Source organism: Etheostoma spectabile, chromosome 9, assembly GCF_008692095.1.
Source record: "Etheostoma spectabile isolate EspeVRDwgs_2016 chromosome 9, UIUC_Espe_1.0, whole genome shotgun sequence".
Classification (NCBI taxonomy): Eukaryota; Metazoa; Chordata; class Actinopteri; order Perciformes; family Percidae; genus Etheostoma; species Etheostoma spectabile.
The window spans coordinates 3,104,143-3,119,953 of NC_045741.1; the positions used below are offsets into that span (position 1 = coordinate 3,104,143).

The following is a 15,811-nucleotide window of genomic DNA, read 5'->3' on the forward strand; positions in this document are numbered from 1 at the left end:
TTTTTTACGTGGTATTGGATCGGTGTTTAAACGCCAGTACTTCCCGATACCAGCGTTTTAGGCAGTATCGGAGGCAATACTGATACTGGTATCGGAACATCTCTATTTGATAGTGATATTGATAAGCGTTGTGATTTATGCATTTAAAGCGTCAGCGTTTTTTTGCCAGCTTTTTGTCCTGTTTTTGGAAGCAGCAACTGTAATGCAAATGTAATGTAAATTATGGAGTGTGTTCTAGACCTACTCTATCTGTAAAGTATCTCGAGATAACTCTTGTTATACTATTAATAAAATTTAATTAATGCGTTTTGCCTGTAAAACCCTGTATGGGTTCTTCATATTTATGGAGAATTATAGTTTGCTCTTTTGATGTAAAATTTGCAACTCTGGTAGAAGTTTGCAATTGGTCACGCTGTGCAAACTCCGCCTCTTTAATGTGAACGCACGTCTCTAGATTGGGAAACCCTGGGTTGATTGAACTAGCTGTTAACCAGCGTCGTGACTAGGCTTATGCTGGACCGCGGTTGTTAGGGTTAGTGAAGCAGAGTAACCGAAAGAAATCCAGGGCATGTTGAGCTTGATTCGTAGTACAGGCCTCTGGCCTCTATTTCTCCTAAACAAGAGCTGTGATTACAACACAGCAGGAACCACATGGCAAATACACTCATAACAAAAACCAGGGGCCGTTTTGCACAACTTCCTCGAATGCTGTGTACAACAACAATAAGGCACACTGCTCAATATACGCAGTGAAATGTAGTGTCTCCGAGAACTCTGGAGCGAGTGCCCGGCCCGTGCATGATCCTTTAGTTTTTTATCTTCCTTTTCACACGTATACACACGGTCAGCTAGTCAGGTGCTCGCCAAGCTCACATCTACAACACCCACTTCACCAACTGCCAGCAACATTACAAACACCTCATATATAAAAAGGTCTTTATTATAACACACAATCAGTGTTACAAAACAACTTGCCAAGCGCAGAGACTTGTACATTAACCCCAATAGTAACAGAGACGTTGGCTGACTTTGGGGTGTCGACATGAAAACCAGAGTGGAAAATGAACAAAGATAGCTAGCTTTTTTTTTTATATTAGCACTTGGTGTGAAAGAAGCAAGGCTGGGAAGGCATAAGAGGAGGAGCGTGACGACATGACGTGAGTTCCATCTGTGCTGAATGGATGTGCCAGACGCACGCATTAAGTTACCCTGGCAACTGAGCAACAGCTCTGGTTGGAGGTCACACAGAGAAAAAGCTTGACGCAGACCAAAAGGCCTCTAGAATATGTATAGCACTCAGAAAGAGGCTACTAGGAGGGAAGTCAAATAGAAAGCTAGACTCTTGCTCCACACAAACAGGAAGATTTCACATAAACTGTGGAGTGATTGAACATGATGCAATGCTGAACAGAGCATGAGAAGGCCCGGGATTGAACTTGATGACGCAAAAGCCATAGTGTTTTATCCCTTTCTCTTGTAAACACACAGCTCTGATGCTAAGAAGGGAGTTTTCTTACACACATACACACACACACACACACACACACACACACACACACACACACACACACACATAATCTCTAACTAATCACATTTGTAGGCCTTGGACAGAGCAGCCGTAGCACAGTGCTCAACAGATGGGCCCACGTACACGCGGCATGTCTGGGATTAGCTTATCCCAGAAGGTGAAGGTGCTATGTAAAGTGACCGAGGGACGATTTCTAACACACACACACACACACACACACACACACACACAAAATAGAAAGCATCTATGAAGGTGTATCCTCCGAATGATGTTCTCCCTCTGGTTGCAACATAACCAAATGTTTCAATGAAATACTGTTGGCGTACACAGCCTTGCAAAGACAAAGCATTAAGCCATAGATAATTGTGTTATACTCAAAGTGATGTAATATATAAAATAAGAACAGCGCACTAACCAACGGTGCTTCGGCATATCCTCCAGGCGATCACCCTGTTTCTGTTGGCAAGCAACAGTTATGCAACGGAAAGCTTTTTGTTTACATTCAGGGAGAGAGGCAAAGAACAGGATGAACCCCAAAACACACAATGACAAATCAATGCAGCATTTTGTAAACAGGCGTACAGTTGGGCCTTGTGTTGCTTTAGACCTACACTGGTAGAATACTGAATCAACCATTTTCTATTGGATTAAAACCTAAACCGTAGTACTCAGACAACTAGAGTAAATGTTTCAGGTGTACACAGCACTGTCCACTGTCCTGTAGGTGAAACTTTCACTGGTGATATTTACCAAATTGCAGCTTTCTCATGAGTTTAGCTTACATCAAAAAACAAAAAGGAACTCCACACAGATTCCTTTTACTACATGTGGATAACACAGGACATCCTGCATTTGGAAATAATTAGGTTTCATCTCCCCGTTTGGTCTGTTTCTATCTGACCACTCAATCAAACAATGCTTTCAGAACTAGCATGTCGGCAACTTATCGAAAGGATAAATAGATAATGCATCCACTTTACTGTTTAACAAGACAGCTGAAGCCAAGGAGATTGTTTCAGTCTTAACTGCACAAAATGACACCACGGCACTGTAAAAGGCATGCCAGGCATGAGTCTGAACCCATGACCTGTGGGTCATATGGTAAGTGTTGAGAACAGCAGCTCAACACGACCACACCAAATATCCATATGGAGCACTCCTTAATGTCTTTTAAAATGGGGAGCAAGGGGTGAGCAGCAGCAATGTCACACAGGACACTGACAAAGAGTGTGTTAGATGGGAGGATTGAGGGAGGCTTTGTTTAAGAATAAGGGCGGCCTAATAGCGAGAAAGGGAAAAAAAAAGGCCTGAATTCAGCTTAGAACTAATTCTGCTTGACAGCTAATAGAGCTGGCCTACTCAAGTGTGTATGCTCCCAGAACATGAACATATCTGTGGATATCCCTGACCTCACACATTAGGGAACAATGATAGATCAAATTTGGTTTAGTCAGACAGCTCTCAAGTTCAAGTATTTTCAAGTTTTAGAAATGCAGATTATGAGAACATGGTAAACTGACCACTGTTATCAGACCACCACTATTATTTTGACATTGGATGTGTCAACATACCTTCATTTCAGCTGTGATACAACATCTGACAGACAGCCTTAAGACTGACAAATGTTGGGTCTGTATATACTTTTTGGAACTGATGATCACTAATTTATTTAAACTGGAATTATTGATCAACAAATGATATTACAATTATAGGAGGTAGACGGTGAACTTAGAAAGACCCCGTTTAGTGTGTGCTCTGAAAGTTTCCCTCTTTTAAATGATTCCACGGCATAGAGTTCGACAAGCGTTGGTCACCCTTTCCCAGAGTCAAAATACACTCACGACTCGTCTTTAGTGCTTTTCCTATAACCGACATGTGCTACGGCTAAGACAAGATAGGCTATGACTGTACAACAGTATTGTTCGTGGGTGAACCCACGCCACACCCAAAGCACTCCCCGGAGGACAACTGTGCAGTGTGTGCGCAGGGGTCCAGCGCCAATGAGCTATCCACAGCAGAGCGCCTGCAGTTGGTATGGCTCAAACAGGAGATAAAGTCCCCCGAAACAGAAGCGAACTGTGAACCGACTAAACTGAACAATGTGACTGCAAGGGAGGAATTCCAAATTGCTAACTCACTGACTCTCACCACTCTTTTCCCAACGGTTTCCATATTAGCGTGTTGCAATTCTAGCTAGCTTGATTCGTTAGCTAACTTAGCTTAGTGAGGGAGCGCATGATTTATTAGCATACATCAAACTCCTCGGTTCTGCTACTCACGTGGGTGAAGAAGAAAACAAGATAATGGCTAAAATAAACCTCGGCCACCAGCAACAGATATTCTGCATTAGAAACCCCTGAACAAGTAGTTTGTCTCGCATGTCCTTGTCCCCTCCTCTTGATGGATGCCGATTTACTTTGATAACGGAGCATCCTGCATATAAAAACAAACACATCCAAACCGTTTGTGGGGCTCGAGGTTACGTTAGCTAGCTAACTCGGCGGCTGGGGATGGATTTTGTAAAGGATGGTGCAAACGATAACAAACTTTGCCTCACATTGTTATTTAACTCACCGAAGTGCGCCGTTTTCTTCTTTCTTCTTCTGATATTCCAGTGGGTAGCTAGCTATATCAGAAACCAACAGAACACAGCAGCAGACAGCTAACAGTTTGTGGGCTAACGTACAGGACACGACGTTGCGCCTCGCAACAGCTGTGTTCTGTTTTGAATGAGGGCTGAGGAGACACACGGGCGGAGCTAGCGCGCAAGCGGACCAGTCGCATCCATTCTCATCACACCGGGGTAGTTTTGTTCCGACAGAGACTATGTTTTGCCAGAGCCTACATGATATACATGTAGCTGATACAGTGTGGGTTGAATGTATATTAAAACGCATATTGACCGATGAGTAGCACCCCGTCCATATAAAGGACTTCAGGATAAAGCGCGCTGTCAGTGTGAGATTTGAAAAGGGCTTAACGTCCATGTCTTTGATTCTGACTCCCTCTTGTGGCCCAACCCCAGTTGTGCCCGCACCAGTGACTGTAAAACCGTCCAGTATCGCATGCGGTTTTTAGGACATCTCAAATTCTCAATACAAATTAAGTTTTCATGTTTAAATTACATTTAGCCATTTACTGTTTTAGTCAAGTGCTCAAACTTTTACAATTTAATGGCTTCACATTTGTCATGTCTGGTCAAGGTTTGTTCAAATTAAATTAAATGTGGTGCCATTATGCCATACTAATAACACACACACTAGCTATTTATTATACATAGTATTTTATGAAGGTTGATGACATGACAAGTTGATCTGATTATACTAACTTCATGCTTACCCTATAAGCTTTTGCTTAATCATTTTCACATGTTATTTTAAATGTATTATTATTATTATTATTATACCATTGTGGGATGAATAAAGTAGTATCCAATCTATTAATAATCAACTACTGTACATGAATTACAATTCCTTTTTATTGCATTACATTTCTATCTATACATTTGGCTGATATCTCCCAACAGATCAGCCAAGTAATACTGCTCCCAGAATTTGACTGTCTACATACACATTCATAGCCATTCTTTTTTTAAAGAACATATAATTTCCTACCTTTAAACCCTTGCCCAGGTTTTGTTTTTTTCACACATATACTTGTCCCCACGAACAACCTGACCGAACATCAGATGTATGGACAAACCAAAAACAATGATAATTTAATCAAGTGTGACATTCATTCCCCAAATTTGAGCTGCCTTTCTTTCTCTAAACCATGCAGCTCCTTCGCTCGATTCTTCAGCTCCTCTGCTTTCTTGTCATCCTTCTCTGTGCCATCCCCAAGTTTATACATACGACTTGCATTGGCACAGCCCCACACATGTCCCAGCTCACAAGCCCTGTTAGCGTACTTCAAAGCTTGATTCATATCGGGTGGCAGTCCTTTGGAATTGCCCTGAATGAACAAAGCACTAAGGTTAAAGCAGGAAGGAGCGAAGCCACCGGCGCAGGCCTTCTCATAGTACTGCTGAGCTATTGTGACGTCGGGTCCTTCTTCATTAACCCGTCCATCATGGGCTAACAGACCAACATTATGGCAGGCATCTATAGACTTCTTTCCGTTGGCATTGCAGGATCGCATAAAGCAGGAGTAGGCTGTTTTCAGACACTCAGTCACTCCACCTGGTGGGAAGAATTCAAATTACTCATTTGAATGCATATCTTTTTTTTACCATGTGTAGACATACCATTACATTTAAACAGTACTTCCATTAAACTAATTGGAAGTACTGTTAGAAGTACTGATTTTAATAATAATACATTTAATTTATATACCGCTTTTCAAGGACCCAAAGTCACCTTAATTTTAAGAATTAAATATTAATGTGTTCATATGTATTTATTTTTTTTAAATCTTTTTTTGAATGCTTCGTCTACAAAATGTCAAAAGAAATTAGACAAAGTGCCCATCACAATTTACAAGACCCCAAACCTTTGCCTTAAAGTTGCTTTTTTTAGTCTGACCCAATAGTAAAACTCCAAAGGCATTGCATTTACAATCATATGAAAAAGAAAAGTGAACATTTAATATTATTAAACAGCAGATTGTTTGCATTTTGACATTGTATCTATTGAATTTGTATTAATGTTTTGACAATCAATTAACCAGTTATTCATTTAAACTAACGAACACTAATTTATTTGTAGTAGGTGGTGCAGTAACTAATTAATTTTGTTTAATATATTTTGCTTGTAAGACGTTATCATGCAATGTAACTAGTGACTGCAATACAGCTATAAATATGTAATATAATACTGTATATGTAGTCAATTAAAATGTACATTGTACTTTGCTTGAACACTAGCAACTCCTATACACACACACACACACACACACAAATAAGTTTACGCACCCAAGCTAAAGTTGATTAAAAAAAGGAATAAAAAACATTTTTGGGAAATTTATCTTAATTCAAAAAAATTAAGAAAATCCAACCTTTTAAGCACACTAATTTTCTTTGTGAATGAATAATTTACTGTAAATAAATGAATGTTCTTCCTTAAAATACAGAGGACATAAGAATATACGGCCTATGTTAAATTCCCATAGAGGCAGGCAGATTTTTATTTTTAAAAGCCAGTTATTTTATGGATCCAGGATACTATGCATCCTGATAAAGCTCCCTTGGCCTTTGGGACCCCCCCCCCTCCACATAATCACATACCCTTCACCATACAGATAGGCATGGGGAACTTTCCATAATATCATCTCTAAAAGCAAATCAAACCAGCTATTACGCTAGCTGAAATAAAACCCTGCCAACTACTTATGCCCCCTGTATTTTAAGGAGGAACATTTATTTATTTACAATACATTAAATTGGTGTCCTTAAAAGGTTGGATTTTCCAAAATCCTTTGAATTAAGGCATTAGATCAATTTCCAAAATACATTTTGTTTTTTTTCCTCTTTTTAATCAACTTTAGTATGCGTGTGTAAACCTATTCTAGCCACTGTACATACATGCATACAATGGTCCAATAGGCCTGAACCACATGGCTGTTTTACCTTTGCCTGTGACATGGTACGCCCCCAGTTTATAGCAGCTCTCTCCATGTCCATTCGTTTCACAGTTATGTTTGAGCACTTGAGCTGCAGATTCATAGTTTTTCTTCACCCCTTCCAAGTAGTCTGAGAGCCTTTGGCATCCTAAGAAGAACATGGTACAAGCATAAATGGTGAGGCAAACATCACTGACACATCTGGCATTACATGTCCATCTCGGTCCATCTCTAGCTGGTGTCCAGTGCTTCAGCACCACTGATCTGTTTACCTTCAGGATCCTTTTCTTTGTAGCATTGGAAACTGTACTCCACTCCCAAATTGTCCAAAAACTGCTTCACTTCATTCTCATCTTCAAAGTTTATAAGTCCGGCCATATTTTTATCTGCACTTGAGGCTTCTAACGTTACTATAACCGCATGTGCTGACGGATTAGCTCCCAGTACATGCACTGGTAACGTCAGTGACCTTGGTGAGTAAGTTAGTGAGCGATGTTAAAAAAGCGTTTCCTTACAATAAAAAGCTCAATATATGACTACCGTCAACCGTTAAGTTGTTCTTAAAGAGCACTATAATTAATTATAAAATACTATCCCCTATAAAACAAAAGAAAAGCATGGTCATGCGTGTCTTCTGCATGCATGGGGTCTCTGATGAGCTTTTCCTGGTTTCGTAACCCTCTCCAGGCTTCCGTAGTCCAGCCCCATTGCTAATGTACTTCCAGTGCTGTGACCTTTGTTTACTGTCTGCGGGCTGTGAAAATATTCAGACATTCCCATACTAGCTTTGCAATTCGCAGCTCCGGTCGCTAAAGTGATTAGTCGAGATTTTTTAAATATGAATTGCACCAAATCAGACAGCTTCCCGCATTTTAACATGGAGAGCGAGTTTCCACAACAGAAGAGACAAGAAGTGAGCTAGCTGGTTCGTCGCTATCGTCGTCGGTGCTCGCTCCTCTTCCATAGGTAACGTCACGGTGTTGTCAAGCAGGCTAGCACGTCGCCAAGCACTCAGACAGGTGAACCCTGCAAACTGAAACGGCTAAAAACGGAGCCGCTCGTCGGCTAGCAAGCAAAGCTTTCCCTTTTCCGTGGTGGAAAAGACACCAGTCTCGGTTACATAAGCTAGTCTCTTTTTTTTTAACCATGGCCTGTAGTTTCCTAAACACGGTGAGTTTCAGTTTCGCCTTCAGGTAATTGTGTGACGTATCTTTGTGTGCTGAGTCATTAAGCCGCATTACTTCAAAAATTGTATATCAACACATTGACGTAACATTAATTGCATCTACATAAAAAAAAACCCATTCCCTTTTATGTTTTCAGGATGAGACATCTCCACCGGCTCTGACAGACCTGTGCTTGACTCATGTGAGCCAGCATCTGGAGTGTTTCTGTGTGAAGCGCCCTGATGGCTCCCTGTGCTTCAGAGAGGCTGTACTCTTCCCACAGGAGCTAGCAGACCAGCTGCTGGCCAAGATGGCTACCGAAGGTAAACCTGGACCTTTAAGGACACTCCTGAACAGAGTTGGTGATTTCTGAGCCTACCGTTGACATCTAGAATGTAGTTGTTGTTTTTTTACAATACGCTGACTATTGAGAAGTAGGCTACCTCATACAACTTCACTTGAAGGAAGGCAAACTATCCCTTTAAATCACATGTTGAACATTTAAATACAATCATTACTTGATAAAAACAAAAACTCTTAACTTCCATACATCTCCTTGTTGACCTTTCACAGCTTATTTTATACCCTAAAGAACAACCCTAAACCACTTAAGGATGTTGTCTGTCACCTAGTCTACACTACCGGTCAAAAGTTTGGGGTCATTTAGAAATTTCCATTGCACTCCATTATAGACAGAATCCCATCTGAGATCAGTTGCATTGTTTTTTTAACCAGGGCAGCAGTTTTCAGATTACATTATGTGCTGACATAATTGCAAATAGGTTTGCCAGTGTTTTTCTAGTTAGTTTTTTAAAATGATATCAGATTAGTAAACATAATGTGCCTTTGGATGATTGAATGAATGGTTGGTAATAATGGGCAATGTAGATATTGCATCAAAGATCAGCCACCCACTCAGATCAGCTGGTATTATGTCTATAATGGAGGGGAATAGAAATTTGTAAGTGACCCCAAACTTTTGACCGGTAGTGTATGTCAATGGCCATTTCACCTCCTTACCGAGGCTATTTGGCAGAGGCACTACTCCGGACCCCTAAGACGATTGTGATTGGTTTAAAGAAATACCTATAAACAAGAGAATGTTTTTTTTGTCCGTCCCAGAATGCTGTGTGGACTAGCCAGACCTTCCTGCGCAGTGCTGTGGAGGAAGGTCTGGCAATGTAGGGGTGGGACTCACGCCACCCGATACGATATCATCATGATTCTTATGCCACAATACGATATTATTGCGATTTTAAACATATTGCAATAATCTGCGATATATTGCAATTTATAACCTTTTTTTCCAACTTCTATTTTTCCCAGTTTCAATTGATGTCCCCAAAAGGAAACTTTGTTAACATTTGTTTTATCTAAAAAGATACATTTCTCGGTTTGTGGTGGTTTCATATCACTTCAGTTTTATTGCTGCAAATTGGGATTGTTTGTAAAGCAGACAAACTGACTAAAACGTATATAATAAAATATCGATGCTTTGCGCCTGTGTATCAATACAGTATTGCCACTGAAAATATCTCGATACTATGCTATATTGATTTTTCTTTCCCACCCCTATGGCAACGCGTACTATCTGTCGCCTAAATCCAAACCCTTCAATTGGTAAATGAAGGCAGTATTGTGCAAGTTGTTCTGATCAGTTGTGCATGAACCCAAAGATTATACTTGAATAGCGTTCATTCCATTACAGGTCTGTTGAATGACAGCACAGTGGGTGTATTTCGGCACTGTCAATACCTGCGGCTGAGACGAGCCTGCATCCGTACAGCACGTATCTCTGCAGAGGCCTTTCAGAAAGCCCTCTGCCCTCACAGACTGTTGGAGCTGGATGCTGCTCGGGTCAATGCAGACCTCACTATTCCTGATATTCTACAGGGACTAGCCACCAATAAATATTGTCAGGTAAAGTGAGCAAATGTCAACTTGTGTGAATAAAAACAAAATATGTCGAACCACCCTTTCCTACTTGATAATAAAATAAACATTCCCCCTCAAACACGTTACAGGAGTCCCTCCAGCGACTTGTCTTAACAGGTCTCACCATGTCCTCTCTGGAGGAACCGATCCTGTATCCCTTCAGCTCCCTCCAGGGCCTCCGCTCCCTCTCTCTAGCCAACGTAGATTTCTACGACTCCGGGCTTGTGGACGTGTGTTCCCTGCCTCGGCTGGAGAGCCTCGATCTCTCCAACACTTCAGTTACCAACCTGAGCCCACTGCTGGGCCTGAAGGAGCGGCTGCGCTCACTAACACTGCACCAGCTGAAAAGGCTGGAGATGAGCACTGCTCAGCTGCTGGGAGTCATAGGCCAGTTGGATGTATTGCAGGTTAGTAGAAGGATGACGTTTTACACTGCGTGTCTACTGTTAAACCTGTTTTTATTTGATCAATTTGTGCTGTGAAGAGCACTTTCTCTCTGATTTCACCAGCCACAGCTTGTTTGTTGTTGTTTTTTTACTAAAAATGCTATTGTTTGTTTGTGTGAAACATAACTCATGCAGCACTTGGACATCAGTGATGATAAGCAGTTTACCTCTGATGTGGCTCGTCAACTGCTTGGACAGCCAGGAATCCTTCCTGCTCTGGTTTCCCTGGATGTGTCAGGAAGGAAACAGGTGTGTGTTTTTATGTTGATCTGTCTATCTATCTGTCTATCTATCTATCTATATATCTATCTACACAAAGAAATTAGCAGGCTTTAGAGCAAAGTTTTCATTTCTCACATGTGTGAACATTGCAGGTGACTGATGCAGCCATCAAGGCATTTGTTGAGAAGAGACCAGGGATGACCTTTGTGGGACTTCTGGCCACAGATGCTGGATTTTCAGACTTTCTCTCTGGAGAAGGAAATCTAAAGGTAGCTATAGATGTGCACTTTAACACGGACAACACTGTGCGTAGAAATCCAGGTTTGCTACAGTAAACTGTCTTTTCTGTGTAAACAGGTAACAGGAGAAGCCAACGAGACACAGATCTGTGAGGCCTTGCGTCGCTACAGTGAGAGGGAAGGTTTTGTGAGAGAAGCTCTGTTTCATCTGTTCGGCCTGACCCACGTCATGGAGAAACCAAGGCCCGACATCCTCAAGGTGAGCCCGCAGTATTCTACTTTGAAAATCAGTAATTGTCCTCATTTCCTTAAGATTTTTTCCCCTTTATCTCTAAGAAAATATGTAGATTATCATATTAAACAGTTTGATCATGCTTCAGATCCTAACCAGATTTATCTGATAAGCGATGGAGCGTCAAGTTTCCTTTTTTAAGAATATTATGTCAAAGCCCTACAACCCCGACTCCATGTCTGTACACTTTGAGTTTCTCATCTGTCTCACTTAAAATAATCTTAATTCCTTCTCTTGTATTTTGTAGCTGGTAGTGTTGGGTATGAAGAATCACCCTGCGACTCTGAATGTCCAGCTGGCAGCCAGTGCCTGTGTGTTCAACCTGACGAAGCAGGACCTGGCAGCAGGAATGCCAGTGCGACTGCTGAGCACCGTCACTCAGCTGCTACTGGAGGCCATGAGGATGTTCCCCAACCACCAACAGGTAGCGTCACGCCTAGAGCTGTAACAACTAGAGATGGCCCGATACCTTTCTTTGCTTCCCGATACAGATTCTGATACCTGAACTTGCGTATTGGCCGATACAGAGTACTGGTCCGATACCAGTGTTTCATACATTTTATTATATTAGCTGTATACTACTATCCCTGTACGGATGTGATATGATTTCTATCTTTGTTGTCCGTCTGGCTCAGTTTAAACTCTTTGTGAAACATGAACAAACACAAACAATAACCTTTCTTTTTTTATCCAGTTTGACAGTCAGTTATAACTGAAAAAGAATGTAAATATAGTATTTTAACGTCAATTTTTATTCTTTGTCTTTATTACGTGGTATCGGATCGGTGCATAAACTCCAGTACTTCCCGATACCAGCGTTCTAAGTAGCAATTCAAAATTTTGCTGCGCAATTAATTGTCTCAGAAATAATTGTGATTAACAATATAATTGTCTCTCAGTCAAATTGGAAAAAATAGTGATTCATTTATTACTTTTATTAAACAAAATAAAGTATCCGTGTTCTGTGACCCAGATAGTTTAGTCACACAGGGACACAACCTATGACGTAAACCACGCCTCTTTATTTTCATAAAACCATAAAAACATTTTCCCAATTACAAACCCAGAGTACCAACTCAGACATGATAATACTTCGTAGACGCATTTTACTGGGCCTGTATAGTAGAACCCGGTGATAAGAAGAGAAAAGATAACAGATTGTGTGAGGTCAATGACGGCTGCTTTGATTTCTCTGTCTAAAGCTGCAGAAGAATTGCCTGCTGTCTCTGTGCAGCGATCGCATTTTGCAGGAGGTTCCATTCAACAGGTGAGAAATGAAAATATAAAAGATTGAAGCAGTAAATGTGGGTTAGTGGAAGCACAGCTGGAAACATAAAAAAAAAAAATCTGTCAAAGGTGTTCAGGTTTTTTTTTTTTCTTTCTTTGTTTGCAAGGTTTGAAGCTGCCAAACTAGTGATGCAGTGGCTCTGCAACCATGAAGACCAGAACATGCAGAGGATGGCTGTGGCTATCATTTCCATACTGGCTGCAAAGGTATATGTTGCGTTCTATAAATATTACGTTATGAATGCATTCTTGGCACATTAGTAGTGCTATTCCTCAACGCAGAGACGTTTGCTTTTTCCAGTTGTCCACAGAGCAGACGGCTCAGCTGGGAGCAGAGCTGTTCATAGTGAAGGTAGGGCTCTCACTCCCGCTCTTTTCTCTTCCGCCTTTTGATAATTTACCAAAGAAAAGGCACACCTTTATTGCTAACATGCCCCCCCCCCCTCCCTTTCCAGCAACTGCTCCACATTGTGCACCAGAAGGCTACTCAGGGCGTGGTGGACGCCACTCTCAAATTTACACTGAGTGCACTCTGGAACCTCACTGATGAGTCGCCAACAACCTGCCGCCATTTTATTGAGAACCAGGGCCTGGACCTGTTCATTAAAGTTCTAGAGGTAGGAACACAGAAGGGTCAACATGTAAATGAACAACAACATAGACCAGATTACCATACTAGTTAATCATCACATACACACACAAGTACTCTGTAGAAGTATGTATGTATGTATGTATGTATGTATGTATGTATGTATGTATGTATGTGCTTTTGGTGCGGGCTGACTCAACGTTGTTTTGTTCCCATGCAGTCCTTCCCCAAAGAGTCCTCTATTCAGCAGAAGGTTCTCGGTCTGCTGGTGAGTTTACATCTGTCTTATTACCGTTTAGAAAAAAACGGGAAGTTGAATACATTTACAAATATTAAAAGACCCATTATTTCCTTTTTCACCTTGTTGCTGTGTAGAACAACATAGCAGAGGTCGGGGAGCTGCATGTGGAGCTGATGGTGCAGGGGTTCTTGGACCACATCAGCACCCTGTTGCACAGCCCAGAGGTGGAGGTCAGCTACTTCGCCGCGGGCATCCTTGCACATCTGACGTCCCGAGGAGAGGAAGCCTGGACGCTCAGCCCCAAGCTTCGATCCTCACTGCTGGAACAACTGGTAGGAATCAGCAGAAACGACTCATAAACACACAGATACTTACACACAGTTATTTTAAAAAGGTTAAGTGAATCTTATTTTGCATTTGTGTCACTCTCCAGCATGATGTCATTATGAAGTGGCCCGCGCCTGAGTGTGAAATGGTGGCCTACAGGTGAGATGCAGATTTTTCTACAGTATTCATAAAGCAGAAAAACCCATTGCATCAAAGCAAGTAGGCCTATATATTGCACATATGTTATAACCTGATTTGTCAGTGGCTGTGAAACAAATTCAGGATGTTTTACCCACAGTTCAGGTCTGTAAAAGTTAATTTTCATACAGAGTGCTTTGAAAAACAATTCTCTAAGACTGTTCTTTTATATTGAGCGTACATACCTTTCTTTAAAGCTATAGAGACACTAGGGGCGTTACAAGTAATCGTTGCATTGCAGTGTGGACCTGGACGATTCTGACAGATCATAATCGGAAATTGTTGATTTTCCGCTCACTGCTGTTTTGTTCTCGCCTTTTGTCTGCTGTGTTCAAATTCCGCTCCATTCAGGACGATTCTTTTTTATAAGGAGGTACAATTAAAAAATGTCAATTCAATTTTATTTATAGTATCAATTCATAACGAGTTATCTCAAGACACTTTACAGATAGAGTAGGTCTAGACCACACTCCATAATTTACAAGGACCCAACAGTTCTAGTGGTTTCCTCCAGAGCAAGCATTTAGTGACACAGTGGCGAGGAAAAACTCCCTCTTAAGCAGAAACCTCAGACAGACCCAGGCTCTCGGTAGGCGGTGTCTGACAACCGGTTTGGGTTAAAATGGGGAGTTTATGTACTGTATATCTGACCGCTTGAATTTTCTTGATGAAAACCATGTGTAGCAATATATAATATTGAGAAAGTGACGCATCGTGATCTCAAACCATATTGAATCGTTGACAGGATAATTGTAATCAATTTGAATTGTGAGACCAGTGAAGATTCACACCCCTAAGAGACACGTCAAAACATGAACATGTGACACAAGTACATTAGTACATACTAAATATATATTTGTATTACATTATAACATTACATAATTATTATATTACATATATTCTTTTTGTCTCTCATTCGTTAGGTCATTTAACCCCTTCTTTCCCCTACTGGAGTGCTTTCACACCCCCGGGGTCCAGCTGTGGGCGGCCTGGGCCATGCAGCATGTCTGCAGCAAGAACGGTGAGACATTACATGCACATACGGAACCCTTTGTTGTTCTAGTTTTATGACTGAGCTCATTCACAAATAATTTACTGAAATCTGTGCAGGCAGTTACTCATTCACCAACCCATGTTGTATTCACCCCGTGTATTTGCAGCCGCTCGCTACTGCAGCATGTTGTTGGAGGAGGGCGGCCTGCAGCAACTGGAGCTGGTTCATACACACCCACAGACCCACAAAGACGTCAAACTGTTGGCTAAGAGCATTCTGGAGAGCCTGCAGCGCCACAGAGCCCGCACTGGCCAGCCTGCACACAAGTCACCGGCTGCTGCCACAAAAACCTCACCGAGGTAAAGACTCGTACACTAGTGGTCATTTGTTACGTCGGTCTCACAATGGCTGGAGGCTTTTCATTCTTTTTACATTTTCTCTTTCAGAAAATGAGGCTCCCCAACCCACCACAGAGGGGATTAGGTGTGTGTTGTGTGTGTGCATACCCCACGCACTAACACACATTTTATCAAGAATCCCAGGAAAGTAAACTTTAAAGGATGGAGACTACGCATTTCTTTGCACACACACTAAATCTATTTATTTTCTTTGTTTGTTTCAAAACTGAAATATTTCTGTGTGTGCTAATGTTGTGATAAAAAAAATTTAAGTATAAGAACTGTTGGTTAGTGAAGCTTAAATCTCCACTTGAGGTTTGTGTCTGTTCTCGCTCAATAGTCTGACATCAGCATGTTAATGATTTTCGTACCTAAAAAAGAAAAGAAAAA

The 15,811-nt window shown here is 41.3% G+C and overlaps 2 protein-coding genes and 1 long non-coding RNA gene across 3 annotated transcripts in view; 2 read left to right on the forward strand and 1 right to left on the reverse strand.

Moving 5' to 3' along the window:
• Nucleotides 1-15,800, forward strand: part of LOC116695071 (uncharacterized) — a 20,180-nt gene extending 4,380 nt beyond the window's left edge. The window contains exon 2 of the long non-coding RNA XR_004333343.1: nucleotides 15,507-15,800. This is a non-coding gene — a long non-coding RNA (uncharacterized LOC116695071). The remainder of the gene's footprint in view (nucleotides 1-15,506) is intronic.
• On the reverse strand, nucleotides 5,174-7,708 carry coa7 (cytochrome c oxidase assembly factor 7). The gene is made up of 3 exons (XM_032525112.1): nucleotides 7,360-7,708; nucleotides 7,095-7,235; nucleotides 5,174-5,709 (listed from the first exon to the last, which is right to left on the reverse strand). Exons 1-3 carry the CDS (start codon nucleotides 7,463-7,465, stop codon nucleotides 5,264-5,266), a joined length of 693 nt encoding a protein of 230 aa, XP_032381003.1. The 5' UTR covers nucleotides 7,466-7,708; the 3' UTR covers nucleotides 5,174-5,263.
• On the forward strand, nucleotides 7,846-15,800 carry zyg11 (zyg-11 family member, cell cycle regulator). Its single transcript, XM_032525089.1, has 18 exons — nucleotides 7,846-8,257; nucleotides 8,411-8,576; nucleotides 9,962-10,173; nucleotides 10,278-10,595; nucleotides 10,770-10,883; nucleotides 11,009-11,125; nucleotides 11,214-11,354; nucleotides 11,635-11,811; nucleotides 12,590-12,654; nucleotides 12,782-12,881; nucleotides 12,976-13,026; nucleotides 13,130-13,291; nucleotides 13,484-13,531; nucleotides 13,639-13,836; nucleotides 13,938-13,990; nucleotides 14,953-15,050; nucleotides 15,190-15,382; nucleotides 15,470-15,800. The coding sequence occupies exons 1-18, from the start codon at nucleotides 8,234-8,236 to the stop codon at nucleotides 15,474-15,476; spliced, it is 2,244 nt and encodes a 747-aa protein (XP_032380980.1). The 5' UTR covers nucleotides 7,846-8,233; the 3' UTR covers nucleotides 15,477-15,800.
• Nucleotides 15,801-15,811: the final 11 nt, after the last annotated feature.

Bases quoted from the DNA above. Each gene is read 5' to 3' on its own strand.
- coa7 (XM_032525112.1), bottom strand. From the start codon at position 7,465: ATGGCCGGACTTATAAACTTTGAAGATGAGAATGAAGTGAAGCAGTTT. The intron at 7,236-7,359 runs GTAAACAGATCA...TGTTCTTCTTAG, and splicing joins CAAAGAAAAGGATCCTGAAG to GATGCCAAAGGCTCTCAGAC. The intron at 5,710-7,094 runs GTAAAACAGCCA...TCTTCCCACCAG, and splicing joins GTACCATGTCACAGGCAAAG to GTGGAGTGACTGAGTGTCTG.
- zyg11 (XM_032525089.1), top strand. From the start codon at position 8,234: ATGGCCTGTAGTTTCCTAAACACG. The intron at 10,884-11,008 runs GTGTGTGTTTTT...TGAACATTGCAG, and splicing joins ATGTGTCAGGAAGGAAACAG to GTGACTGATGCAGCCATCAA. The intron at 13,837-13,937 runs GTAGGAATCAGC...GTCACTCTCCAG, and splicing joins CCTCACTGCTGGAACAACTG to CATGATGTCATTATGAAGTG.